Here is a 27,710-nt window from a genome sequence, read left to right on the forward strand (position 1 = left end):
AGAGTGAAAATGATATGAAAAGGAAACTAATAAAACTTTGGATGCAGAGTGGCTGCTTATACACTTACCTGCTGTGATAAACTCCACTGGTTAATTCTGTGGTGTACTGAAAATTTTATCCTTTTTTTCGTTCGTTATATACCACCAGTAGTAATGCTGGGCACATGTGAAACTGGCTGGTACCTGGGAGGAATGATAGACCTTATGATAGACCTACAGATAAAATGCTGGAGGTCTAACTGAAGACTAGTTAATTTCTTTCCCATCACTTCTTGCATTTAAATGATTATTCCCTGGGACAGGTTCTCTGGTAGGTGTCAGCACTGGAATCTCATGAACATTTTGTAGTAGAATTCATGCCCTCAGTCTGCCACTTTCAGAACCTAGAATTTTAAATAAAGCTCTTGGTCATGGCTGGTAACTGTATATTTCTTTCTAGTGCCACCGGTTTTACAACCCGTTCTGATATCGGTCCTGCCCGAGATGCCAATGACCCAGTAGACGATCGCCATGCTCCTCCAGGAAAGAGGACAGTGGGGGACCAGATGAAGAAGAGTCAGGCTGATGACGATGATGAGGATCTAAATGACACTAATTATGATGAGGTAATTAGTGCAGGAGCCCTAGCTGTAACTGAAGTCGGCTTCTGTTGTGGTTTCATGTCTGTTTTGAAATAGAACCATTTTCAGGGGAATCCAGAACGGCTTAGTTACAGAATGCAATTTTTGTGTATCCGAGTGTAATATTTTGCTTTGATGTATGTGGGCACTGTTAAAGCCCCTTCCCTTTGCTGGCCATGCAGTTCTGTGTTTTCTCCTAGAATTGATGTTTTCTGTATTCAGCTTGACACACCATGGAAGCTGTTGAAGTTAACATCTTGTGTTTACTCTCAGTTTAATGGCTATGCTGGGAGCCTGTTTTCCAGCGGACCCTATGAGAAGGATGATGAGGAGGCAGATGCTATTTATGCAGCCCTGGATAAGCGGATGGACGAAAGGAGGAAAGAGAGAAGGTACAGTTGCAGATTTCTCATATCTAACCTCCATAGGGAGAAGGCAGTGCCCCTAAGCTGGCTGCCATCTTAAGCAGAATTGATAGAGAACTTGGTTATTTTTGTCAAGGGAAGAACAAGAACTTGTATATTTAAAATGCTTGCTGAACATTATTAGGGGAGTTCTAGCTGGTGACTCGCTCTCTCAGATTCTGTGACTTGCAGCAGTGTCCGGTGAGGGACATAGGTGTGTCTGGACTCGCTGCCTGATCCTTGCGTTGATATAAGGATACCCTTCTGTTTAGAGGTTAGAGGCGGTCCTAAAATTTGAGCGACATTTCTGAGGTGGCATGATAATGTGTACCTAAGCTAAATTTAGTTCTAAAGTGGGTTTCAAATAGAGTTGAATGTAGATCTTGACAGTTATTGTGATTTGAGTCTGCTTTATTTCCTAGAGAGCAGCGTGAGAAAGAAGAGATTGAAAAATACCGCATGGAGCGACCCAAAATTCAGCAGCAGTTTTCTGACTTAAAGGTAGAGACTCAGTGTTTATTTTAATTTACTATTCTGTCTGTGGAAAGGGGGATGTTTAAGAATGTTGCTGCTTTAGAAAGTGTAAGTTGCATTGTGCGGCAGTTTGATTTTTTTTTTGCCTATACTACATATATTGTGCAGCTGGAGTCATAGCTCAAAAGCAAAAAATGTCATATCTCTCCAGTTTTGTTATCTTTACACTGGTTGTCTATTGAGAAGCATTGTTGTTTTTAAGCTCTTAGTTTTAACTTTTAAAGTTTTTCATTCTATTGCTCCAAAGTACGTGCTTGAAAAATTACCCTTCTACGTACCTTATTGTGTTTTGCGCTCTCAAAGCGAGAGGCATTTTTTTTTCCTGCTAATCTTTTCAAAATTGTATGTACTCATAGGTGTGCTTTTTCCTGTTCCTTGGTGTTTCTATGGAACAGTCTTCCTTTATCTATTAGGAATATTGATAATCTTTTGGAGTTCAGCAGATGTATTAAATCTTGGTTGTTTAACTAGAACCTTTGTTTACAAAGGTGCACTATAGGCGCGTTAGCATTTTTAACACGCATTAAATGCTAACGCGTGTATAGAAATGTATGAACGCACCTTAACTTTAAAGGTGCGGTAAAAAAAGCTAGCGCGCCTTAGTAAACATACCCCTAGATTTAGATGTTAGAAATTTTAGGCTTTTCCTTGGAAATTTTTATTGTGAGGTATTGCTGAAATTGGCTTTTATATTTTATAATTTTAGTTTTGATGTTTTATGCAAATTTTGGTTAATATGATTATGTACATTTGTAACCTGTTCTGGGCGTTATCAGTAGACCAGGTTAAATACACAAATAAACAGGAAAAAATTACGTTCATTATGGAAGAGAGGTTAGATCAAAGTGTTATGCAAGTAAGTGCATTTTTTCTTTGTAGAGAATGCAGACTTTATGGTTCTTGCAGTCTTCAGCCACCTGAATTTTCACTTTTGACCTGGTTAGCTAATTGTTGATACATCTCTGTGATGAAATTTAATGTAAATGCAAGAGCTGCTGAAATTCAAAAGGGAGTAATGAACAGGTGCCTTGCTTCACTTCCTCTGTGTGATGCTGTTCACAGCAACTCAACATGTGTACTTTGTGACAGCAATCTGTACCCATAGCAACTCAACATGTGCACTTTGTGACAGCAATCTGTACCCATAGCAGCACCAGGCCTCAGTTCTTACAACTTCTTTTTGTGCAAAGTCTCTTGAGGATCTCCTCTCTGGAACTAAGAACATAAGAAACATAAGAACCAGCCATATTGGGTCCATCTAACATAGTATTCTGCTTCCAACAGTGGCCAGTCCAGGTCACAAGTACCTGGCAGAAACCCAGTTAGTAGCACCATTTCATGCTGCCAGTCCCAGGGCAAGCGGTGGCTTCCCCCATGTCCATCTCAGTAACAGACTATAGACTTTTCCTCCAGGAACTTGTCCAAACCTTTTTTAAAACCAGATATGCTAACTGCCGTTACCACGTCCTCTTAACTATTCTTTGAGTGAAAAAATATTTCTTCCTATTTGTTTTAAAAATATTTCCATTCAATTTCATTGAGCATCCCCTGGTCTTTGTACTTTTTGAATGAGTGAAAAATTCACCCGTTCCACACTACTCAGAATTTTGTAGACCTCAATCATATCCCCCCTCAGCCATCTCTTTTCCAAACTGAAGAGCCCTAACCTGTTTAGCTTTTCCTCATATGGGAGCAGTTCCATCCCCTCTATCATCTTTTCTGAGATATGGTAACCAGAATTGAACACAATATTCAAGGTGAGGTTGCACCATGGAGCGATTCAGAGGCATTATAATATTTTTGGTCTTATTTTGCATCACTTTTCTAATGATTCCTAGCACCCTGTTTGCTTTTTTGTCCACTGCCGCACACTGAGCAGAAGATTTCAGTGTATTGTCTACAAATACACCTAGGTCTTTTTCTTGAGTGCTGATTTCTAAAGTGGATCCTAGCATTAGATAACTATGATTCGGATTATTCTTCCCAATGTGCATCACTTTGCATTTGTCTACATTAAATTTCATCTGCCATTTGAATGCCCAGTCTTCCAGTTTCCTAAGGTCTTCCTGCAATATTTCACAATCCACATGCATTTTGACAACTTTGAATAGTTTTGTGTCATCTGCAGATTAATCATCTCACTTATTCTGATTTCCAGATCATTTATAAAAAACTTAAACAGCACTGGTCCCACTACAGATCCCTTTGGCACTCCACTATTCACCCTACTCCATTGAGAAAAATGTCCATTTAGTGCTACTCTCTGTTTTCTGGCCAATAACCAATTCTTAATCCACAGAAGGACACAGGGCCGTGCCTAGGGTCTCTGGCGCCTCCCTGCAGACTATCAGTTGGCACCCCCCTTGCAGACTATCAGTTGGCGGCGCCCCCCCCCCCCCCCCCCCCCCCGGGTGAAAATGATCACTCACCACTTGCCACACTGACAGGAATTGTCAGCAATATTCTTAGAAACAAATTGCTATACATTGCAAAATAAGATAGCAGATGTAAATTCTCAAAGTGGACATATTCCAAACACTAAAATGAAAATAAAATGATTTTTTTTCTACCTTTGTTGTCTGGTGACTTTCTTTTTCTGATCATGCTGGCCCAGTATCTGATTCTGCTGCTATCTGTCCTCTTAACTCCGTTTCCAGGGCTTCCTTTCCATTTATTTCTGTCCTTTCCTCCTTTCTTCTTCATTTCTGGTTCTCAGCCTCTGCCTATTTTCTTCATCCATGTGCAGTTTTTCTCCTCTCCTCTCTTTTCCCTCATTTCATCTCCTTCATCTCTCTTCCCTCCCCTCTATGTCCAGCAATTTCTCCTCTCTCCCTGAGCCCTGCCCTCCCATCCATGCTCCTCTGTCCCCTGCCCCCTCCATTCATTCCTATCCAGCAATTCCCCTCTCTCCCTGAGCCCTGCCCTCCCATCCATGCTCCTCTGTCCCCTCCATTCATCCCTAATTCCCTATCCAGCAATTCCCCTCTCTCCCTGAGCCCTGCCCCTCCCATCCATGCTCCTCTGTCACCCTCCATTAATCCCTATCCAGCAATTCCCTTCTCTCCCTTCCATGACCCCCCCCTCGCATCCATGCTCCCATGTCCCAGTTGGCCTGGCCTGGCCCGCCCTCTTCTCCCCTCCCCCTTCGCATCCATGCTCGTCTCTCCCCTGCCCTCCCGCTCCCATGTCCCAGTTGGCCTGGCCCGCCCTCTTCTCCCCCTCCCCTTCGCAACCATGCTCCTCTCTCCCCTGCCCTCCCGCTCCCATTGTTCAACTGCCCGCCCTCTTCTCTCGCCCAACATCCCTTTTCTTTTTTTTTTCTTTTTAAATTTACCTCCGTGGCGGTCCAGTAACGCGTCAATGAAGGAGGCGGCGCTCCCGACGTCTCCAGCCTTCCCTTCGCTGTGTCCCACCTTCTTCTGACGTCAAGAAAATGACGTCAGAAGAAGGCGGAACACAGCGAAGGGAAGGCTAGAGACATCGGGAGCGCAGCCTCCTTTGCTGACGCTGCGCTGCTGGACCGCCACGGAGGTAAATTCAAAAAGAAAAAAAAAGAAAAGGGATGTTGGGGGGGGGGAGAAGAGGGCGAGCAGTTGAACAATGGGAGCGGGAAGGCGAGCGAGGTGAGCATGGTGCGGCGGCGCCCCCCCCCGCCATGCTTACCCCGATTACCGTGTTGGCACGGCCCTGGAAGGACATTACCTCCTATCTCATGACTCCTTAATTTTCTCAGGAGTCTCTCATGAGAAATTTTATCAAAAGCTTTTGGAAAATCTAGATACACTATATCAACCGGTTCACCTTTATCGACATGTTTATTCATTCCTTCAAAGAAATGAAGCAAATTAGTGAGTAAAGACTTGCCTTAGCTGAATCTATGCTGACTCTGTCGCATTAAACCATGTTTGTCTACGTGCTCTGTAATTTTATTCTTTCTTATAGTTTCCAGTATTTTGCCCGGCACTGACATGAGGCTTACTGGTATGTAATTTCCTGGTTCACCCCTGGAACCCTTTTTAAAAATCAGCATCACATTGGCCACCCTCCATTCTTCAGGTACTATGGACGATTTTAACGTGAGGTTACAGATCACTAGCAGCAGATCAGCAATTTCATGTTTGAATTCTTTAAATATCCTGGAATGCATACCAACTTTAACTTGTCAATTTGGCATAAGAACATAAGAGTAGCCATACTGGGTCAGATCAATTGTCCATCTAGCCCAGTATCACTGTTTCCAACAGTGACCAAGCCAGGCCACAAATACCTGGCAGAAACTCAAGCAGTTGCTTCCCCATGTAGTCTCAATAGCAGACTTCCTCCAGGAACTTGTCCAAACCTTTTTTTAAACCTAAATTCGCTAGCCGCTGTTACCACATACTCCGGCAAATAGTTCCAGAACTTAACTATTTGTTGACTGAAAAAATATTTCCTCCTATTTGTTTTACAAGTATTTCCATGTCCCTTAGTCTTTGTCCTTTTGGAATGAGTAAAAAATCGATTTACTTCTACTTGTTCTACACCACTGAGGATTTTGTAGACCTTAGTCATCTCCCCTCATCCGTCTCTTTTCCAAGCTTAAGAGCTCTAACCTCTTTAGCCTTTCCTCATACAAGAGGAGTTTCACCCCCTTTATCATTTTGGTCGCTCTTCTTTGAATATTTTCTAATTCCACTATATCTTTTTTGAGATATGGCAACCAGAACTGAACACAATACTCAAGGTGAGGTTGCACCATGGAGCGATAGAAAGGCATTGTAGTATTTGGTCTTATTCGCCATCCCTTTCCTAATGATTCCTAGCATAGCATTCTGTTTGCTTTTTTGGCCGCCGCCACACACTGAGCAGAAGATTTCAGTGTATTATCTACGACACCTAGATCTTTTTTTGAGTGCTGACCCCCAAGGTGGACCCTAGCATCAGGTAACTATGATTCGGATTATACTTTCCAATGTTCATTACCTTGCTTTTGTCCACATTAAATTTTGTCTGTCATTTTGATGCCCGGTCTTCCTGCAATATTTCACAGTCCACTTATGTTTTAACAACCTTGAATAGTTTTGTCATCTGCAGATTTAATCACCTCACTCATTATTCTGATTTCCAGTACATCTTACAAGTTCACCAAGATTTCTTTCAGTTCCTCTGCAATGTCACCCTTGAAAACCATTTTCGGTACAGGTAGATCCACTTACATCTTCTGAAATACTGAAGCAAAGAATTCATTGAATCTATCCGCTACGGCCTTGTCCTCCCTGAGTGCTCCGTTTTGCTTCTTCCTGATCTAACAGCCTTGAAGATTCCCTCGCAGGCTTCCTGCTTCTGATATACCTGAATAAAATGTTACCTGGAGGATGTAATGGAGCAGTTCTACAAACTGAAGAGTAGCAAATCTCCTGGACTAGATGGTATTCATCTCAGAGTACTGATAGAACTGAAAAATGAGCTTGCGGAGCTATTGTTAGTAATATGTAATTTATCCTTAAAATAGAGCATGGTACCGATTTTTTAAAAAGGGTTCCAGAGTAGATGAGTCTGACGTCGGTGCTGGGCAAAATGGTAGAGACTATTATTAAGAACAAAATTACAGAGCATAATCGAAAGCATGGATTAATGAGACAGAGTCAACATGGTTTTATTGAAGGGAAATCTTTTCCTCACCAATCTACTACATTTCTTTGAAGTGGTGAACAAACGTGGATAAAGGTGAGCCGGTTGATATTGTGTATCTGGATTTTTAGAAGGCGTTTGACAAAGTACCTCATGAAAGACTCCAGAGGAAATTGGAGAGTCATGTGATAGGAGGTAGTGTTCTATTGTGGATTCAAAACTGGTTAAACAAGAGAGTAGGGTTAAATGGTCAGTATTCTCAATGGAGAAGGGTAGTTAGTGGGGTTCCCCAGGGATCTGTGCTGGGACCGCTGCTTTTTAACATATTTATAAATGACCTAGAGATGGGAGTAACTAGTGAGGTAATTACATTTGCTGATGACACAAAGTTATTCAAAGGCGTTAAATCTTGGGAGGATTGTGAAATATTACAAGAGGACCTTACGAGACTGGGAGACTGGGCGTCTAAATGGCAGATGACGTTTCATGTGAGCAAATGCAAAGTGATGCTTGTGGGAAAGAGGAACCCGAATTATAGCTACGTCATGCAAGGTTCCACGCTAGGAGTCACAGACAAAGAAAGGGATCTAGGTGTCGTTGATGATGATACGTTGAAACCTTCTGCTCAGTGTGCTGCTGCGGCTAAGAAAGCAAATAGAATGTTAGGTATTATTAGGAAAGGAATGGGAAACAAAAATGAGGATGTTCTAATGCTTTTGTATATCTGCATGGTGCGATTGCACCTTGAATATTGTGTTTAATTCTGGTCGCCACATCTCAAAAAAGATATAGTGGAATTAGAAAAGGTGCAGAGAAGGGTGACGAAAATGATAAAGGCAATGGGACGACTTCCATATGAGGAAAGGCTAAAGCAACTAGGGCTATTCTGCTTGAAAAGGCGGCTGAGGGGAGATATGATAGAGGTCTGTAAAATAATGAGTGGAGTTGAACGGGTAGATGTGAAGCGTCTGTTTACGCTTTCCAAAAATACTAGGACTAGTAGGCATTCAATGAATCTAAACAATGTAGTAAATTTAAAACGAATCGGAGAAAATATTTCTTCACGCAACGTGTAATTAAACTCTGGAATTTGTTGCCAGAGAATGTGGTAAAGGCGGTTAGCTTAGCGGAGTTTAAAAACGGTTTGGACAGCTTCCTAAAGGAAAAGTCCATTGACCATTATTAAATGGACTTGGGGAAAATCCACTATTTCTAGGATAAGCAGTATAAAATGTTTTGTACTTTTTTGGGGATCTTGCCAGTTATTTGTGACCTGGATTGGCCACTGTTGGAAACAGGATGCTGGTCTTGATGGACCTTTGGTCTTTCCCAGTATGGCAATACTTATGTACTTCATCCCCATAGCAAGTTTTTCTTCATATTCTGTTTTATCCTTCTTTATCAATGCTTTGCATCTAGTTTGACAGTGAATGTTGCTTCATATTTTTTTCATTCAGATCGTTTTCCCATTTTTTGAAGGTTGTTCTTTTGACTCTAATAGCCTCCTTCACCTCACCTTTTAACCACGCTGGCTGTTGTTTGTGCTTTTTTTCCGACTTTGTTAATACATGGAGTAGAACTAGTCTAGGCTTCCACGATGGTATTTTTAAATAACGTCTATGCCTGATTTAAAGTCCTAACCTTTGTGACAGATCCTTTCAGCTTCTTTTTAGCCATTTTCTTCATTTTGTCATAGCCACTCTTCAAAAATTATAAGCTGCTACAGTAGATTTCCTTAGTGACTTTACTCCAGATATCAACTCAAATTTGATCATGTTGTGATTAATGTTTCCCAGTGGATCCAAGACCGTTACCTCTCGTACTGTGGCCCGCATTCCACTAAGGATTAAAATGCAAAGTAGCTCACCCTTTCGTTGGTTCCTGGACCAGTTGCTCCAAGAAGCAGTTATTTATTACATCTAGAAATTTTTACCTCCCTAGCACTCCCTGATGTAATGTTTATCCAGTCAATATCGGGATAATTGAAATCACCCGATATAATGTTTTCCAGTTTGCCAGCTTTCCTAATTTCTGTAAACATATTTTCATCTGTCCGTTCTGTTCCGGTGGACCATAGTACAGTCGTACCGGTATACTCCTTCCCTTCACACCTGGAATTTCTATCCATAAAGATTCCATGCTGCCATGCGCTTCTAGTAGAATGTTTATTTTGTTTGACTTAATTCCCTCTTTAACATATAGGGTAACCCCCCCCCCCCCCCCCTCCAATTTGATCCACTGTATCATTGTGATATTATTTGTATCCTGCTAACACAGAGTCTCAATGATGTCCTCCTTCCACTAGGTCTCTGAAATGCCTATTTTCCATATCATCAAGCTGATCAATCCATAGACTGGTGGGTTGTGTCCATCTACCAGCAGGTGGAGATAGAGAGCAAACTTTTGCCTCCCTATATGTGGTCATGTGCTGCCGGAAACTCCTCAGTATGTTCTCTATCTCAGCAGGTGGTGGTCACACACAGCAGCAGCAGCTCTGGCTAGGCCTCCAAGCCTAATTTTTAGGTTTTGTTGAGTGCCTGGGGTTGAGGGCTCTTTTGAGCAAGTGCAAACCTGGTGGTGCCAGGTCCCTCCTTTTCTCCCCCCTCCCGCTGGCTCCGTTAAAAAAAAAAAAAAAAAAATTTTAAACGTCTTTAAAGGCGTTTATTTCGACGTTTATTTAAGCGTCTATTGCAGCTACTCACTGGGACACCAGGTCGTTACAACTCGGAGCGGACAGCAGGTAATTTTACCTTTTTATAGCGGGCGGGGGTTCCCCGATTCTTCTCCTCGTGGCACATGGCGTCGGAGGGCGAGGGCGCAAAGGGTCGCTCCCCGGGTCGCTTGAGCGCTTCTAGAGGGGATGCGGGGGTCTTAAAGCCTGGTTCGCCCTTGTTGGGTGGCAGTTTCGTGACCGATGAATGTCCCGGTCCTTCCTCCGGCGTGGCGGTTTTTCCCGCCATAAACGCCCATCCCCCGCTCCTCGCCTCCGCCTTTTTGGCCGGCCACGTGGCTCGGACGGCTTCTTCTTGGGCCGCCCTTGAGGTTGGAGACATTAATGCCATGAACGCCCTTAATTTGGGCGACGGCACAGAAGCGGCTAAAGTTAAGAGCCGTTCTTCCCGCGCGGCTCCTTCGCGGAGTTTCGCGCCGGACGCCATTTTGGATGCGCAGCAGGCCTCTCCCCCGCTGTTGCGAGCGCCGGTTGAGAGTGCGCCTAGGGCTGTTGCCCAGGCTGCGGAAGTGCACAGTCTGGGGGGTTTCTCCCCCGAGTTTGTTTTGCTGCTGCATCAGGCCTTCCTCATGCACAACGCTGCCCCCGCTCCCTCGTCTGGTAAAGAGGTTGAGGTTCCCAGAGGTAAACGCCCTCGGGTTGATTCCCAGGCCTTGGAGGAATTTGTCTCCTCCGATGTAGATGAGGGCAGCGTGTCTGAGGTCTCCCAACGGTCCTTTGCGGATTCCTTGGAGGAGACGGATCCCCGCTCGGATGGAGCGGATGACCCCTCTGCAGCGCGGCTTTTTCGCCCAGAGGATTTGCCCAACCTGTTGTTACAGGCCATGGACACTTTGAGGATTTCCTCTCCGGAGGACGTCTCTCCCTCAGCCCCTGTTGGCTCTGCCATTATGCTGGGGACGAAGCGCCCGCCTAGAACCTTCCACGTGCATGATGCCATGCACACCTTAATTTCGGCTCAATGGGATGTCCCAGAAGCGAGCCTTAAAGTGGCTAGGGCTATGTCCCGCCTCTATCCTTTGGCTGTGAGTGAACGTGAGGCCTATCTGTGGCCTACCGTGGATTCTTTAATCACTGCGGTGACTAAGAAAACGGCATTGCCGGTGGAAGGTGGCACGGCCCTAAAGGACGCCCAAGACAGGAGATTGGAGGCGGCCTTAAGGTCGTCCTTTGAGGCGGCTGCTTTAAGTTTGCAGGCCTCAGTTTGCGGCTCCTATGTGGCCAGGGCGTGCCTGACTATGGTGCAGCGGGCTTCCCCCTCGGATCATTCCTTGAGGGATGATTGGCCAGCCCTGGAATCGGGCTTAGCCTATGTGGCAGACTTGCTGTATGATGTCTTGAGAGCCTCAGCTAAAGGCATGGCTCAGACAGTCTCTGCGCGGCGGTGGCTTTGGCTGAAACATTGGTCTGCTGACCACGCCTCTAAATCCCGCCTGGCTAGGTTGCCTTTTAAAGGCAAGCTGCTCTTTGGGGTCGAGCTGGACAAAATCGTGACCGATCTCGGCACATCTAAGGGCAAGAAGTTACCAGAGGTCAGGGCTCGGGCTAGTGCTCGTCCCGGTACCTCCAGAGGACGGTTTCAGGAAGCCCGTCGGTACCGCCCGGGCAGGTCGGGTTCTTCTGCCCCCTCTTCCTTTAAGAGGCATTTCTCCCCCAAGCAGCGTTCCTTTCGCAGAGACCGCCGTCCCGGAGGTGCTCCCTCCGGTCCTCCCCCAGGGTCTCGTACCCAATGACGGGGTCTTGGTCCACGCCCCAGTGCAGATTGGAGGACGGCTGTCCTCGTTTCTGGGCGAGTGGACCACAATAACTTCAGACGCTTGGGTGCTGGAAGTCATCAGAGACGGCTACAAGCTAGAGTTCTGCCGACCCTTAAGAGACGGGTTTGTACTCTCTCCCTGCAAGTCTCCGGTCAAAGCTGTGGCAGTGCAGCAGACTTTGGACAATCTGATCCGCCTGGGTGCGGTCGTTCCGGTGCCAGAAAGTCAGCTTGGCAAGGGGCGTTACTCCATTTACTTTGTGGTACCAAAGAAAGGAGGTTCTGTCCGGCCTATCCTCGACCTCAAAGGGGTCAATCGGGCCTTGAAAGTGCGGCACTTTCGCATGGAGACTCTCCGCTCTGTTATAGCGGCAGTGAAGGCAGGGGAGTACCTGGCTTCCTTGGACATCAAGGAAGCGTACCTGCATATTCCCATCTGGCCTCCTCATCAACGCTTTCTGCGTTTTGCAGTCCTGGGCCGACACTTCCAGTTCAGAGCCCTCCCGTTCGGGTTGGCTACTGCTCCGCGGACCTTTTCCAAAGTAATGGTGGTCATAGCGGCCTTCCTGCGAAAGGAAGGAGTACAAGTCCATCCTTATCTGGACGACTGGTTGATCCGAGCCCCCTCTTATGCAGAGTGCGGCAAAGCTGTGGACCGGGTAGTTGCTCTTTTGAGCTCCCTGGGATGGATCATCAACTGGGAGAAGAGCCAGCTGCGCCCGACTCAGTCCCTGGAGTATCTGGGAGTTCGATTCGACACCCAAGTGGGCAGAGTGTTCCTGCCAGACAATCGGATTGTCAAACTTCAGGCTCAGGTGGACCAGTTCCTGGTAGCCTCTCCTCTTCGGGCTTGGGACTATGTGCAGCTGTTGGGCTCTATGACGGCCACGATGGAAGTAGTGCCCTGGGCCAGGGCTCATATGAGACCACTACAACACTCTCTGCTGCAGCGCTGGACTCCGATGTCGGAGGATTATGCGGTGCGTCTTCCCTTGGATCCAGCAGTGCGCAAGGCGCTGAGCTGGTGGATGCAGGCAGACAAGTTGTCTGCAGGAATGCCTCTGGTGACCCCAGAGTGGATTGTCGTCACGACGGACGCCTCATTGTCGGGCTGGGGAGCCCACTGCTTGGGAAGGACAGCGCAGGGGCTCTGGTCTCCTGCAGAGGCGAAGTGGTCTATCAACCTCCTGGAACTCAGAGCCATTCGGTTGGCGCTTTTGGAGTTCATCCCGGTACTGGTGCTGAAGCCTGTACGGGTACTGTCGGACAATGCCACGGCTGTGGCCTATGTCAACCGCCAGGGAGGTACCAAGAGCGCCCCTCTAGCCAAGGAGGCTATGAGTCTATGCCAGTGGGCGGAAGCGAACCTGGAACAGCTGTCAGCGGCCCACATTGCCGGAGTCATGAATGTCAAGGCGGACTTTCTCAGTCGCCATACCTTGGAGCCCGGAGAGTGGCAGCTATCTGCTCAGGCGTTCTTGGACATCACGAAGCGCTGGGGCCAGCCGAGCCTAGATCTGATGGCGTCATCGGCCAATTGCCAAGTGCCGCGCTTCTTCAGCAGAGGACGGGACCCTCGATCCCTGGGAGTAGATGCTCTTCTCCAACAATGGCCGACACAAGAGCTTCTCTATGTGTTCCCACCCTGGCCCATGTTGGGCAGGGTCCTAGACCGGGTGGCAAGACATCCCGGCAGGATAATCCTGGTGGGTCCGGATTGGCCCAGACGTCCCTGGTACGCGGACTTGATCAGGCTCTCAATCGACGATCCTCTGCGGCTGCCAGTGGAGCAGGGCCTGTTACATCAGGGTCCCGTGGTGATGGAGGATCCCTCCCCCTTTGGTCTTACGGCCTGGCTATTGAGCGGCAGCGTCTGAGGAAGAAGGGCTTCTCAGACAAGGTCATCGCCACTATGCTGAGAGCGAGGAAACGCTCTACTTCTACTGCTTACGCCAGGGTTTGGCGTATCTTTGCAGCGTGGTGTGAAGCAGGCTCACTTTCTCCCTTCACTGCTCCAATTTCTTCAGTGTTGGCGTTCCTGCAAGAAGGTCTGGACAAAGGCCTGTCGCTCAGTTCCCTTAAGGTCCAGGTAGCGGCTCTGGCTTGCTTCAGGGGCCGCCTGAAGGGTGCTTCCCTGGCTTCCCAGCCAGATGTGGTGCGCTTTCTCAAGGGAGTTAATCACCTGCGCCCTCCTCTGCACTCAGTGGTGCCTGCGTGGAATCTCAACCTGGTGCTAAGAGCATTGCAGAAGCCGCCGTTTGAACCCTTGTCGAGGGCATCTCTGAAAGACCTGACGTTGAAAGCAGTCTTTTTGGTGGCTATCACTTCAGCCAGAAGAGTTTCCGAGCTCCAGGCGCTCTCATGTCGAGAGCCTTTTCTGCAGTTCACTGAGGCAGGAGTGACTATTCGCACAGTGCCTTCCTTTCTGCCCAAGATTGTTTCTCGCTTCCATGTGAATCAGCAGCTCTGTCTCCCTTCCTTTCGTAGGGAGGACTACCCAGAGGAGTACTCTGCTCTTAAATATCTGGATGTGAGACGAGTCATCATCAGATACTTGGAAGTGACCAATGATTTCCGGAAATCGGATCATCTGTTTGTCCTGTTTGCAGGTCCTCGTAGGGGTCTGCAGGCTGCTAAGCCTACAGTGGCAAGATGGGTCAAGGAAGCCATTGCAGCGGCTTATGTGGCCGCAGGGAAGGTGCCGCCTATCCAGCTGAAGGCTCACTCCACAAGAGCTCAGGCGGCCTCGATGGCAGAGGCCGGTTCCGTCTCCTTGGAAGAGATATGCAAGGCGGCAACTTGGGCTTCGGCCCATACATTCTCCAAGCATTACCGCTTGACTGTGGCTGCTCGGGCGGAGGCCCGGTTTGGAGCTTCAGTGTTGCGGTCAGGGATTTCTATGTCCCGCCCTGGGTGAGTACTGCTTCGGTACATCCCACCAGTCTATGGATTGATCAGCTTGATGATATGGAAGGTAAAATTATGTATAATCATACCTGATAATTTTCTTTCCATTAATCATAGCTGATCAATCCATAGCCCCTCCCAGATATCTGTATTGTTTTATTCTGGTTGCATTTCAGGTTCAAGTTTACTCTTCAGTTACTTCAGAAAGACTTCGTGTTCAAGTTTTTTTCACTTGGATTCTTCAAGAGTTAAGACGAGTTTGTGTTACAGTGAGCTGCTGCATTCCTCTCCCCTCCGTTTTACGGGGCTGGATTGAGACTTATAATTCTGCCGGCACTCCCTCCCGCTTCGTGCGGCTGTAGGGCAGTTTTGTACCCCTCCCGCTTCGGCGGTGTTCGGGTCAGTCAGCTCCTCCCGCGGTTGCGGTTGCAGGATAAGCCAGATCCCCCCGCATCGGCGGGGTGGTGTCCCTCCCCCGCTCCGCGGGGATGAGCTGGACGGATTCCCCTCCCCCACTTGTGTGGGGATGAGCTGGGTTAATTCCCCTCCCCCGTTTCGGCGGTGGTGAGCTGGGCAGAGTGTCCCTTCGTGGGTGTAATTCTCTAAGTGCTGAGTCCTGCGGATGGAGCTTTGATATCGACATACTGAGGAGTTTCCGGCAGCACATGACCACATATAGGGAGGCAAAAGTTTGCTCTCTATCTCCACCTGCTGGTAGATGGACACAACCCACCAGTCTATGGATTGATCAGCTATGATTAATGGAAAGAAAATTATCAGGTATGATTATACATAATTTTACCATATCTACCGCTTCATTTAGTACTATATACTCCAATTCTTCTACCATATATTTAAGGCTTCTGGCATTTGTATGTAGACACTTCCCATTTTCTTTTTTCCTTTCATCTACAGGCTGCTTTGAAGTTAATGGGGATAATATGCATCCTTTACTCCGTTCCGCAATTGAACATTCGTGGCTTTCTTTCACCATTATTGAAACCTCTCTATAGAGATTCCTTAAAGATCCTGTTTCAATAGTATCCTTCAAGGATACTGCACACCAAACCATACGCTCCTGGGCGACTGTCAGCTTTCCTTTTTAAATGTTAGCACCAGCAGCCTGGTTCCATCCTGGTTGAGGTGGAGCCCATCCTTTCGGAACAGGCTCCCCCTTCCCCAGAATGTTGCCCAGTTCCTAACAAATCTAAATCCGTCATCCCTGCACCATCATTTCAACCACGCATTGAGATTTGGAGCTCTGCATTTATCAATGTGGAATGGGGAGCATATCTGAAAATGCTATGGAGGATCTGGATTTCAGCTTTCTACCTAGGAGCCTAAATTTGTTTTCCAGAACCTACCTCCCACATTTTTCTGGTACCCACATTGTACCATGACAGGCGTCTTCTACTCAGCACTATGTAAAATCCTATCTAAGTGACGAGTGAGGTCAGTCACCTTCGCACCAGGCAGGCCAGTGACCAGTCAGTCCTCATGTCCACAAGCCACCCAGCTATCTACATGCCTAATAATCGAATCGCCAACTACAACAGCCGTCCTAACCCTTTCTTCCTGGGTAGGAGCTCCTGGATTCACAGCCTTGGTGTGAGAGGATATTGCATCCTCTGGTGAGCTATTCCTGCCTATAGGACTACTCCAACTTCACCAGGGTGATGCTCTTTTTAGGAGACCTCCCTCCTCCAAGGCAGCACAGAGGCTTCCAGACTGGAAGTGGGACTTCTCTACAACGTCCCTGTAGGCCTCCTCTAAGTATCTGTCTGTTTCCCTCAGATCCTCCAAGTCTGCTACTCTAGCTTCAAGAGAACAGACATTCTCTGAGAGCTAGAAGCTCTTTACATTGAGTGCACACATGCAATCTCTCACCAACTGGGAGATAGTCATACATGTGGCACAGTGGAAAAGACTGGATAACATCTCTGTTGCTGCGATCTGCTGTGCAAGTTTGTTATTCTGTTCCTTGTGTTCTCATGATTTTGCTTTTTTTTTTTTTTTAATGTTAGAGGAAACTGGCTGAAGTCACAGAGGAAGAGTGGCTAAGTATTCCTGAAGTTGGTGATGCCAGGAACAAACGGCAAAGGAACCCACGTTACGAAAAACTGACACCTATCCCAGATAGCTTCTTTGCAAAACACTTACAGAGTGGAGAGAATCACACCTCTGTGGATCCCCGACAGACAGTGAGTTTGAAATCTTAATTCTTGATTAGCCAAGTGGTTTGCCAGGCAGTCATCCAGCAGGGCAGTGGCAAAGGAGGCATTAGCTTAGGGTCTCTCTTCTGTTGTTGCAACAGTCATACCTGAAAGGAGCTGATGACTAGTTATATGGCACGTGTCCTGCCTGATCAGTCAGATAACATTGATAAATTTGTCCATGATTTACATTTCCAGTAGTCAACCTAGCTAGAAGAAAGGCAGTGTGGGTGCCATCATATTGAGGGGAGGGGATGCGAGGTGACTGCAGGACCCCAAGCTATTTGGATCCATTCAGAAAAGTAGAATTTTATGTGTTCTTTTTCTGAAATGTGATGGCAGTCCTGAGAGACACAGCTGTATGTGATTCGTTCTCCATACAATCCAAGCTACTACGAAATAGGTAAGGTTATGCTCTATCACAGGGACACTTAATTTTATTGAACTTTAATTTCCAGCAATTTGGTGGACTAAATACTCCCTTTCCTGGGGGGCTGAACACCCCTTATCCAGGAGGAATGACACCTGGGCTGATGACTCCGGGCACTGGTGACCTGGACATGAGAAAGATAGGACAAGCCAGGAATACCTTGATGGATATGAGACTGAGCCAGGTAAGAGAACTGGAATACAGGACAGGTGTGAGGTCCCCCTTATAGGAAGGTGGAGGATAGCCTGGTCTCCTTTCTTGAAAGTAGCATGGCAGAGAAAGCCATCCATGTTTAGTTTCTGCCTGTTCTCCAGAGATTAGAAGTAACATTATCATTAAAAGCTCTGCTTCTGTGTATCTCACTAGTGATGGTCTGGCACCTTGCTGTCCATGAGATGTACTAATAGCCCATTTCTGTAAGTGTTTATGTGCATTGTTGTTTTTTTTTTTTTACACAATTGTGAGCAATCTAGCATGTAAAATTACTGGACTAGTGAGTTATATGTCCATTAAAATTTTAGATATTTGTAGTCTGGGCTATCTTTGGTGGCTGATTTCTTTGCTGTAATGCACTTTTATCTCAGGTGTCAGACTCTGTGAGTGGCCAGACTGTGGTGGACCCCAAAGGATACTTGACTGACTTAAATTCAATGATCCCAACACATGGTGGAGACATCAAGTAAGTGTCACTTCCGGATGCTTCCTATTGCTGCTCTTGTCATGGATGGCAGGACAATTTTCTAACTTCAGCATAGCACATAGGCAACTCTTAGACACATCACATGATGACTTCTGCTGTTTCTAGAATTCTGACAAGATTGGAGGAGCTGATGGTGGAGTTTCACACACCCCCAGAGGGGAATTGCAGGAGACTTTTTGTGTTCTGACTCGTTCTTCAACATGGCTGCAGCAGGAGTGGTTTGTGACCTGCCTTTTCTAGCTGTCAGATAGGTGCAGGAGTAGCCTACTTGTTACAGCAGCAGGCTGAGAACCAGGGAAGCCAGGGTTCAAATTCCACTGTTGCTCCTTGTGAGATCGGGCAAGTCACTCTATTGCCTCAGGTACAAACTTAGATTGAAAGCGTTTGGGGACAAGAGAATACCTACTGTACCTGAATATATCTTGTCTTGAGCTATGAATGAAAAGGCATGATCTAAATGCACGTTTCCTTTTTGTTCACCAGACCAGTCCAGAACAGATGGGTTACGCCCATTTACCAGCAGATGAAGGCAAAGATATATGAACTCTGCACTATAAGAGGCACTGTGCAGCTCAGAAAACCAGTTCTCCAACTGGGTATCTGGTTCAGCTGGGGGGTAGGTGAAAGGGTTTCATAGTCCTGACTCAGGTAGTTTGTCCGGGAAAACCGGGAGGAGTTCAAGTCCCTTCTTTCCTTAGCTTCAGTCACTAATTTCTCTTTAATTTGTCTCTATTTTCTCTGTTTGCTCCCCCTTTTGTCAGAGGAGATAGATAGACAGTTAACTGTGTTTTACGAAGAGTGGACTCATAACTTCCAACCAGCGGGCTCTGGATGTGGTATGGAGAGGCTATATGCCAAAGGGCCATGCTTATTTGGAGTTGCCTTGTCATGTGCCTACCAAAAGAGCAGCCTTACAGGCCACATTGGAAAAACTCTTGGTTTTGAGAGGGTGGTTCCCATTCCAGAGGTGGAAAAGAGCTTATGACATTGCTCTGCTTTGTAGTCCTGAAGAAGAGAAGGTTCATTCCGCCCAGAACTGGATCTGAAAGGAGACAGGACGCTCTGAATCTCATGTTTTGAAAACCTTGCATTCTGTCATTGTATCTGTGCATTCTGGAGCATTCCTTATGGTTCTGGATCTTAAGGTGGCTTATTTGCATATATTAGTCTGGAAGCCACAACAAAGGTATTTGAGGTTGGTTGTGCTGGGCCATCACTTTCATCTGAAATCTCTTCCTTTTTGGTTTGCTGCGACACTATGAACTTTCTCCAAAGTAATTGTTGTGGTAATGTGATCCTTCACAGAGAGAGGATTTGAGTCAGTAGTGTGCTGGAGCCGGCTGGTGCAAGCCATTTGTTAATTGTTTAAGAATTTTGGGAGCCGGTTGTTAAAGTAGCCACTTTAACAACTGGCTCCCAGAATGTGGGTTAGGTTGACTCGACATTGTTGTCCTCTTCCTCCCCTGGGGTTTGTTCTGCAGTGGCATAGCTGCGGGGGCCTTGGGGGCCCCGGGCCCCCCCCCATACCTGGTGTCCAGTCAGGTGCCTGGGTTTTGGGCAACACTGGCTGCCCTCCCGCTCCCTGCTTCAACTGTCATGCCTTTTCCTGTTCTCAATCTAACCGCCTTGATCAGCTCTCTCCTACTTCCTTTCAGCTCCCTGCAGCGCTGCCTTCTTCAATTTTCCGGGCTGCTGGCAGCATCAGTTAGGTAAGCACACTGCCTTCTGCGGCCTGGAAGCTTTTCCTCTGCTGCAATTTCCTGTCCTGCATAGGAGGGACACTGCAACAGAGGGAGAGCTTCTGGGACCGCCGATGGCAGTGTGTCTACCTCACTCACACTGCTGGCGGCCTGGAAAATGAAGAAGGCAGCGGTGCTGGGAGCCGGAACTAAGGAAGCGAGTAGGAGAGAGCTGACAAAGGCTGTTATATTGAGATGGCTGAAGCCCATGAGGTTTGTCTTCCTTTCTCTCTCCTGCATGCACCTGTCATCCTTGTTACCTGAATAAAGCAAACAAATCCATGAGCATTTATTTTTTGTTTATTTTTGTTACATTTGTACCCCGCGCTTTCCCACTCATGGCAGGCTCAATGCGGCTTACATGGGGCAATGGAGGGTTAAGTAACTTGCCCAGAGTCACAAGGAGCTGCCTGTGCCTGAAGTGGGAATCGAACTCAGTTCCTCAGTTCCCCAAGACCAAAGTCCACCACCCTAACCACTAGGCCACTCCTCTATCTACGTCATTCTTTATTGTTGGAGGCATTTTTATTTGATCGCACTTATATTTTTCAACATGCCAGCTTGTGCAGCATACGATGTATACAGAGGATGTATTAGTTTCATCGGTGTTCTAAATAGTAATCATTGTCATTTGGAGGGGCTAGTTATAGGGACTCACTGTATTCTGATGTTTTCACCTAGTATAGGGCCACCAAAACAGGCATGAGTATCAGGTGTTTAACAATCAGACTTGCTATTTATTAGTACAGTTTAAAAAAAATCATTAATTAGGTTGAGACCTGGGAGCATTTAACATCTTTTTTTCCTGTGCCTACATCAAAAGAAAAAGATGGCATGTGGGAACTTACTCTTTTTGTTTAGTGGATCACAGTGATATATTATAAAAATGCACTTGCCTTTTTTTTATTTACTACTATTTCACAGAGAAGGTATTGAATAATGAGGGAAGGGTTTCCTTTGTGCAGAACTGTCCAGAGTCAGTCTAAATGTGCCAACATTGGCCAGTTGAGCACACTATTAGCTGACAAGTTCATACAAAGTTAATTATATTCAATGGAAAATAAATCTGTTGGCTCGGGCTGCTTGCTACATGAAATTTCCATCACTGTTTCATTATTGCTACCAAGTATTACATATTAAGGGTATTTTCTTTAAACTTTGTTTTAATTCGTTTATCCGGTCCTTACATGCACATGGTTTTGCTTTTTAAACCTAAAGGTGAATCTTAAGGGTGGTTGAATAATTTGGTATAAACTATGTTTCTGGCTTTAATTGTTTTGGACTGCTTTGGGTCCTGCTGATCTGTACATCTGCTGTCTGGAATTTTGGAAGATGGAAATGAGAAAATTAAGTTTTGGATGTATTATGTATATGTCACTTTTTCAGTGTGCATCTGCCAGAACTGGTTTTAGACATGACTGGAGCCCACAAGAAAAACCTCACTCTTTGGCCATCAATCTCCAGAATAGTGGTGGTAAATCTCCAGCTTTGAGGTGGGCCGCTTTTGGTGTCTCTGAACTCCTTTACCTTTTCTGACAGGGATACTGAGCCCCGACAGCCAAATAAATGGACTGCCACTGCTCCCCGCATCTTGTTTCTGGCTCTGAGCAGAATGCCAGGACTTCTTGTGCAAGTATCCATGAGAATTCCTGGCATGCTGCTCGCAGCCAAAAACAAGCAGCGGGAAGTGACGATAGTCCATTTATTTGGCTGATGGGGCTCAGCATCCCTGCCAGCAGAGGTGTGCCTAGCATGCCTGCATGGGGGGAGGGAGGAGAGAGAGGAATGTGTTGCTCCCTTGGTCCACCCCGCCTCCCCCCCCTCCAAATTGCAGGCTGGCTATGCCAGGAGACAGAGCTTGTTGTTAAAACTTTCCCAGCACACCATTGATTCGAGTCCACCTGTATTTGGACAACTGGCCCTTCCAGGCTTAGTTGGAGGAGGGTCAGCGAACTACCTGTTTTTTTTTTTGTTTGTTTGTTACATTTGTACCCTGCGCTTTCCCACTCATGGCAGGCTCAATGCGACTTACATGGGGCAATGGAGGGTTAAGTGACTTGCCCAGAGTCACAAGGAGCTGCCTGTGCCTGAAGTGGGAATCAAACTCAGTTCCCCAGGACCAAAGTCCACCACCCTAACCACTAGACCACTCCTCCACTCCAGTCACTGGGCTGTATTGTCAACTTCAACAAGAGCAAGTTGCAGCTCGCCCAGTACTTGAAGTGACTTGGTTCAATACTCGAATGGGCAAGGTCTTCCTTCCCAGGCCAGAGGGGTTTGAAGCTCCAGGCTTAGATTCAGGCTTTGCTGGTCAGGAAGGTACCTCAGGCCTGGGATTTTATATGCAGGTGCTGGGTTCTATGGCAGCAACTCTGTCTGGTCTCATGAGCCCATGTACATATGTGGTCTCTTCAATTCTCCCTCCTTTCCTTTTAGAATCTTCAGTACTGTTTGTATGAGAAGTGCCTGCAATGGCAGTTGAGGCAAGAACCAGCTTTACGTGGAAGCTGCAAGATCGGAACTTGAAGCAGGGCATGGATTTAGAGTCCGTAGACTGGCTGGCGATGACGATGGATGCCAGCCTGTTTTGGCTGGGGAGCCCTTTGTCTGTAACAACTGGCTCAAAGGCAGTGGTCTAAGGCCATGAGATCCTGGTTAGTAAACTATTTAAAGACTTGAGTCATGCAGAAAGCACTATATACCTTTCAGTTTCTGGCTCAAGGCAGAGCAATCGGTTTTCTCCAACAGTATCACGGCTGTGGCTTTTATCACCATCAGAGAAGAACAAAGTGCCTAGTGATGGCAAGGGAGGTTGAAATATTCCTTCACTGCCTTGAGAACCCTTTAAAGCTATTTCAGTGGTACATGTTTCATGAGTTTCAGAATGTTCAATCAGACTGAGCAGACATATCCTCAGTTTGAGAGAATGGGAGCTCTTAGATTAGGCTTTTGCCATGATCAGGGCTCGCTGGAGGATTCTGGTGATGGATCTCTAGGTGACAGCCTGGAACACCAAGCTGTTGATGTTCCTCAGTCAGTGGAAAAAGTGTGGAGCAGTCAGTCTAGATCAGGCTTGTCCATCCTATGGCCTGAGGGCCAGAACCTGGCCCAAATGCTTTTTTCTGGCCCTCAGAAGCTTGGTAATTCTTGAGTCCGCACCTTGACTCAGCTGTCTGTGGCTCAAACTTATGGTGAGTGAAATCATAGTGGGGAAGCAGGAATCCCGCCATTTTCTTGTGCAACTGAAGCCAGATGAGGGAAAAGAAACTGGTGAAGATTGGGGGGGGGGAGGGGGGAGGGGGTTACACGAGCGAGAGCGAAACTGGGTAGAAGTTGGGGAGGGGATGATGAACAGGCATCTGTGGTTCTGGATCTAATGAAGCTACGGGTGGGGGAAGCCTTGGAATTCCCTCATATGAAGGTTCTTCTGGTTCCAGAACCAGTGGTCATGGACAACCCATCTTGCTTTGGTCTTTTGGCTTGGCCCATGAGAGGGCGTGTTTGAGGTATAAGGGCTATGTGACTGGGGTCATTACAACCTTGTTTCAGGCCTGAAAAAGGTTGACTTCCATGGCCTCTGCTAGAGTCTGGAGGCTCTTTGAATCCTGGTGTGTGGAGAGGGGACTGGCCTTCTTTGAGCATCTGTGGCACAAATCTTCTTATTTTTGCAGGTTGGGCCTGAGAAAAGTTTGGCCTTGAGCTCTTTAAAGGTGCAAGTGACTTCTTCATCCTGTTTTGCAGCCACGTAGCAGATGTGGTGGACTTCCTGATGCTTCCTGAAGGAAGTGGCTCATTTGCAGCCTTCAGTGTTTGATGGTTCCCTTTGGAATCTCAGTTTGGTTCTGAAATAGAGAGTTGCACGGGGACAGAAATTTCTGCTATCCCCGCCCATCTCTGCTGGAATATAACCCATCCCCGCAAGTAATCTCCATCCCCGCTCGACCCCTGTGCTAAAATAACCTGACTTGTGGTACAGTAACTCAATAGTAGTCCATGTTGATAACATCCCTTTCAGTATTTAAAGGGGATTTCAATGCTATCAACCATATCCATTAATTTTTTTAGCACTATTATAATTGCCGTGGCACAAGGAAAGGATAGGTATGCTGGCCTGGTACTACACTTCTGTGGGAACCCCGCAGGACCTGTGTCCATACCCGAGGGTGTCCTGTGGACCTGGAGGGGATCCCTGCGGGAATCCCGTGGGAACTGCGGGATTCCTGCTAACCCCATTCCCTTGCAGCTCTCTCTTCTGAAAGCACTTGTGGCTGTTCCCTTTGAGATAATTAAGAAAACGACCATGAAGGATCTCATCCTAAAGGTGGTGCTTTTAGTGGCAGTTTGCCCCACCAGAAGGATATTAGAGCAGCAAGCATTATTGTGGCGAGACCCCTTTTTGTGTTTTTCCAAGAAAGTGGTCTACATTTGGACTTTTTCTCCTTTCCTAAAGAGGTTTCACCTTTCTATGTTAATCAAGTCATGATGTTTCCTTCCTTTTGTAGAGAGAACTGGGGAGCTGAGTTTCCTCTTGTGAGCCTTGTGGATGTCCAAAGAGCATTGTTGTACTGTCTAGAGGTGGCTAACAAATTTTATGTATTGGGATTTATTAACTGCATTTATGAAGAGATTTACCCTTTTGACCGCTTATTCATGTTTGGTGGCTCTAAAAGAGGGAAAGCAGGTACAAAAGTGACCATTGAGATTGGATGAAGGAGGAACTTGCTTCTGCATATCTTAAAGGATGATCTCTGCCAGCTGGGTTCTAGGCACGTTCCACCAGAGGCATGGTAAAGTGTTGGGTGGAGTCATGGTTTGTTTTGATGGTATATTTGAAAAGCCTCTACCTGGTTCTCTTTTCACTCTTTTTTTTTTTTTTTTTTTCCAGGTACTGTCGACTAAATGTTTGTACTAGGATAGAGGTGGCTTTTGGTCCCGCTGTTTTGATGGCAAGAGCCACATCTTCCCACCTAAAATGAGGATTGCTTTTTTACATCTTATGTGTTCTGGACTGGTGTGATGGAAGAAAGCAAGAAAAAAATTGGTCTTTACTAATTTGTTTTCCTTGAGTCCAATCCGACTAGTCCAGAGACTCTCTTTTATCTGATCCCTCTTGCCTATATGTCTTTGGCATGGCTATTTTGAGTTCTGCTTGTGGTCAAAGAAGAGATCTGGAGCCATCCATGGGTTTTTTGCAGGAGTCCTCAGATGGATTGATTAAGCAAGGTGGTTGGGAAGGTGTATTTGGGTTTGCTATCTGCTTTGTTACAGGAATACTGGGTTGCTGAACTGAATGGTGCTTCATAATGCCTTCATTTGCTAGTAGACAGGAGTAACCCATGTGTTCTGGACTGGTCTAGTTGGACTCAAGGAAAGAAAGTTATCAGGTAAGATCAAATTTTTCCATTTATTCAGAAATTTCCAAATCACTGGATGAGAACACACAGTTGTTTTCATGGTAGCAAACATGCTTGTGAGTTCCTGTAGCAAATTAGGAAGGAGAGGAGCCAGTCTTAAAGCTACATTTTAAATCCAGATTAGATTTATAGAAGCTGAACTGAGGAGATTCGCTTATATTGAAAGAAAGCTAATAGTTTGTTAGTTGCTCAACACACGTTCAATCAGGTTTGAAAATTAAGGCATAAAGATGCGCATTTTCAAAGCACTTAGACTTACAAAGTTACATGCCCCCCGATATTCAAAACCATTTAACCGACCAGGATCAGCACCTGGCTGGTTAAATGGTAGTTAGCCAGCTAAGTGCTAATATTCAGTGTGAGATAGCCGGCCATGTTAATAGGCAGAATATCTTTGACGGGTTTGAACTTAACTGGCCAGCACTGAATAATTGGCTTGGCTAGTTAAGTTCAAACTGCAAACTGGCCAAAAAAGTATCAGATATTCAATGCTGGTCACCAGAAACGGCCACATTGAATATCTCTGCTCAGTTCCGACTGTAGGAGTAGTCAGGCTAACTACTGTGGTCTGAATATGGGGCCAATAGTAACCTATGGAACATAAGTCTAAGTGCTTTGAAAGTGAGCCCCCTATGTATTCTAGCTAAAATAGGCTAAACAGAGCTGCCTGTAGCTGAATCGTTGGATGAGCCATGTGAGAGTTTGAAGTTTAAGCATTTGATTACAATAATCTGTAAGAAATGTGCTATAATGATGGGAAATAATGCAGTGGAAATTGGTGTTTGATTTGACATACACTGCAATGTGGTTACAATGGGGCTCATTTTCAAAGCACTTAGCCTTCCAAAGTTCCATAGAAACCTATGGAACTTTGGAAGGCTAAGTGCTTTGAAAATATGCCTCATTATCTTCTGAACTGCTTCTGGTAAAAGCAGAATATTTTTATTTCATCCATCAGTGATATCAAAAAAGCCCGGCTGTTGTTGAAGTCAGTGCGAGAGACCAACCCTCACCATCCTCCAGCTTGGATCGCTTCTGCACGTTTGGAGGAGGTCACTGGCAAACTACAAGTGGCTCGAAATCTTATCATGAAAGGCACTGAAATGTGCCCCAAGGTACAGTTTCCAGTCAGCCTGGTTTGTATGTTTGTTTTTGGACCTGGTGGTTCTGCATCTTTGAGCTTTATGCTCACTCAGAACCAGTGTGTACTGGAGCTTATGGTACCAGAGCTCTCATTCCCAAATACTTTGAGTTTGGCCCCCTGATTATTAGCCCCTCCCATCTAGATCAGCAGTTGCAAAAACTGTAGTAGTCTCTAGACATGGGTGCATGTGCTCTAAGTTTAGGCAGCTGAGGATAGGCTCACTTTAGGGACTGAAAGTTTTGCTTCCACAGTATAGGTCATGTTTCTGTCTTTCAGAGGAAGGAACAGATGCTTTTCTGAAGTTATAAAGTAGTGTTGGTTTCTATCTCGGATACATCTCTTGACATTTCAAGCTCGATAGCAGTAGAATACATTTAAGATGAGCTGAGCTGAAGAGTGAGTTGTGCAACTAGGGTAATGCAGCAGAGCTGTGATGATGAACCTTAACTAGCCAATCTAGCTGAGTATAAATGAGTATAGCTCTTATATAAATGAAGTATGTGGTTAAGAAGAAGCTAGTCTTAGGGTGGACTTTGGGGTAAGCAGCATGGAATCTTACTGCTTTTTGAGATCCTGTCAGGTGCCTGTGACCAGGATTGGAAACAGTATACTAGGCTTGGTGGACCTTTGGTCACACCCATTATGGCAGTTATGTACTGGAAACTGTGGTAAGTTTGTAAAGACAAAGGGTCCTGTGACAGAACAGTGTGTGTTTAACCTGTAAAATTGCCTTCATTAACTCTTAGTGCATTTCTCTAGTTTGGCTAGCAGGTGATGCATGTTTTATGTTAAAACTGTTATAGAAAAGTGCATGCCCTCTTTTAGTTTCACATAGTGAAGAAGTGAATCTACAGTACTGTGAGCAGTATACTTTTAAAACTTGTGGACTGAGCTCTGATTGCTGTAGAGTTTGAAATTACCCAGCAGTTGTTGCTGGCTATTGCTTCAGTTTCAGCCCGGGAGAAGAGAGAGACAGCTCTTTGCTGGATCCCTGTAAAATAAAAGTTATATTTGATCATTTGTGAACAGCTATATTTGTCCTCATCTGCCCAGGTACTTTCTATGATGTATGCAGTTGTTTAGTTAGTGTTATAATTGATCCATATTTCAGTTACCTGTTATTGTTTGCTGATTGCACATTTTTTGTTCATTGTTCAATTTTAAGGCAATAAATAATTGTTTATTTTCTCTGTCTGTCTGGACTGATAAAGAATCCTGGTGGTTTGTGTGTTGGGTCTGTGAGTGCTTTCTGGGAACTGAGGGACCTCTGGGAGTATGATTTCCAGTAACCTAGAAATCACTGGGGATAATTTGGGAGTAGGAGACTTGCCCAGAGGCGGTTGTGACCCAGTCGGTGGGAGGAGGGTGTTAGTGTAGAGTACAAGGTGCAGGTGAACCTGAGCTGTGCTGGGATAGACCTCTAAGTGGCCACGGGGTAGCCCCAGGCGGGTGGCTAGGCATTTCGTGGCAGGTCCGCATTAGGCAGGTGTGACTGGTAGTGACCATAG

At 46.1% G+C, this 27,710-nt stretch overlaps 1 protein-coding gene across 1 annotated transcript in view; it reads left to right on the forward strand.

Annotated features, from left to right (window-relative positions):
• PRPF6 (pre-mRNA processing factor 6) overlaps positions 1-27,710 on the forward strand; it is a 77,931-nt gene that overhangs the window by 11,883 nt on the left and 38,338 nt on the right. The window contains exons 2-8 of the mRNA XM_030212494.1: positions 440-605; positions 894-1,012; positions 1,447-1,525; positions 16,587-16,763; positions 17,234-17,389; positions 17,790-17,884; positions 26,017-26,173. Coding sequence (XP_030068354.1) covers positions 440-605; positions 894-1,012; positions 1,447-1,525; positions 16,587-16,763; positions 17,234-17,389; positions 17,790-17,884; positions 26,017-26,173 — 949 coding nt within the window. The remainder of the gene's footprint in view (positions 1-439; positions 606-893; positions 1,013-1,446; positions 1,526-16,586; positions 16,764-17,233; positions 17,390-17,789; positions 17,885-26,016; positions 26,174-27,710) is intronic.

This window comes from Microcaecilia unicolor, chromosome 8 (assembly GCF_901765095.1).
Source record: "Microcaecilia unicolor chromosome 8, aMicUni1.1, whole genome shotgun sequence".
In the NCBI taxonomy this organism is placed as follows: Eukaryota; Metazoa; Chordata; class Amphibia; order Gymnophiona; family Siphonopidae; genus Microcaecilia; species Microcaecilia unicolor.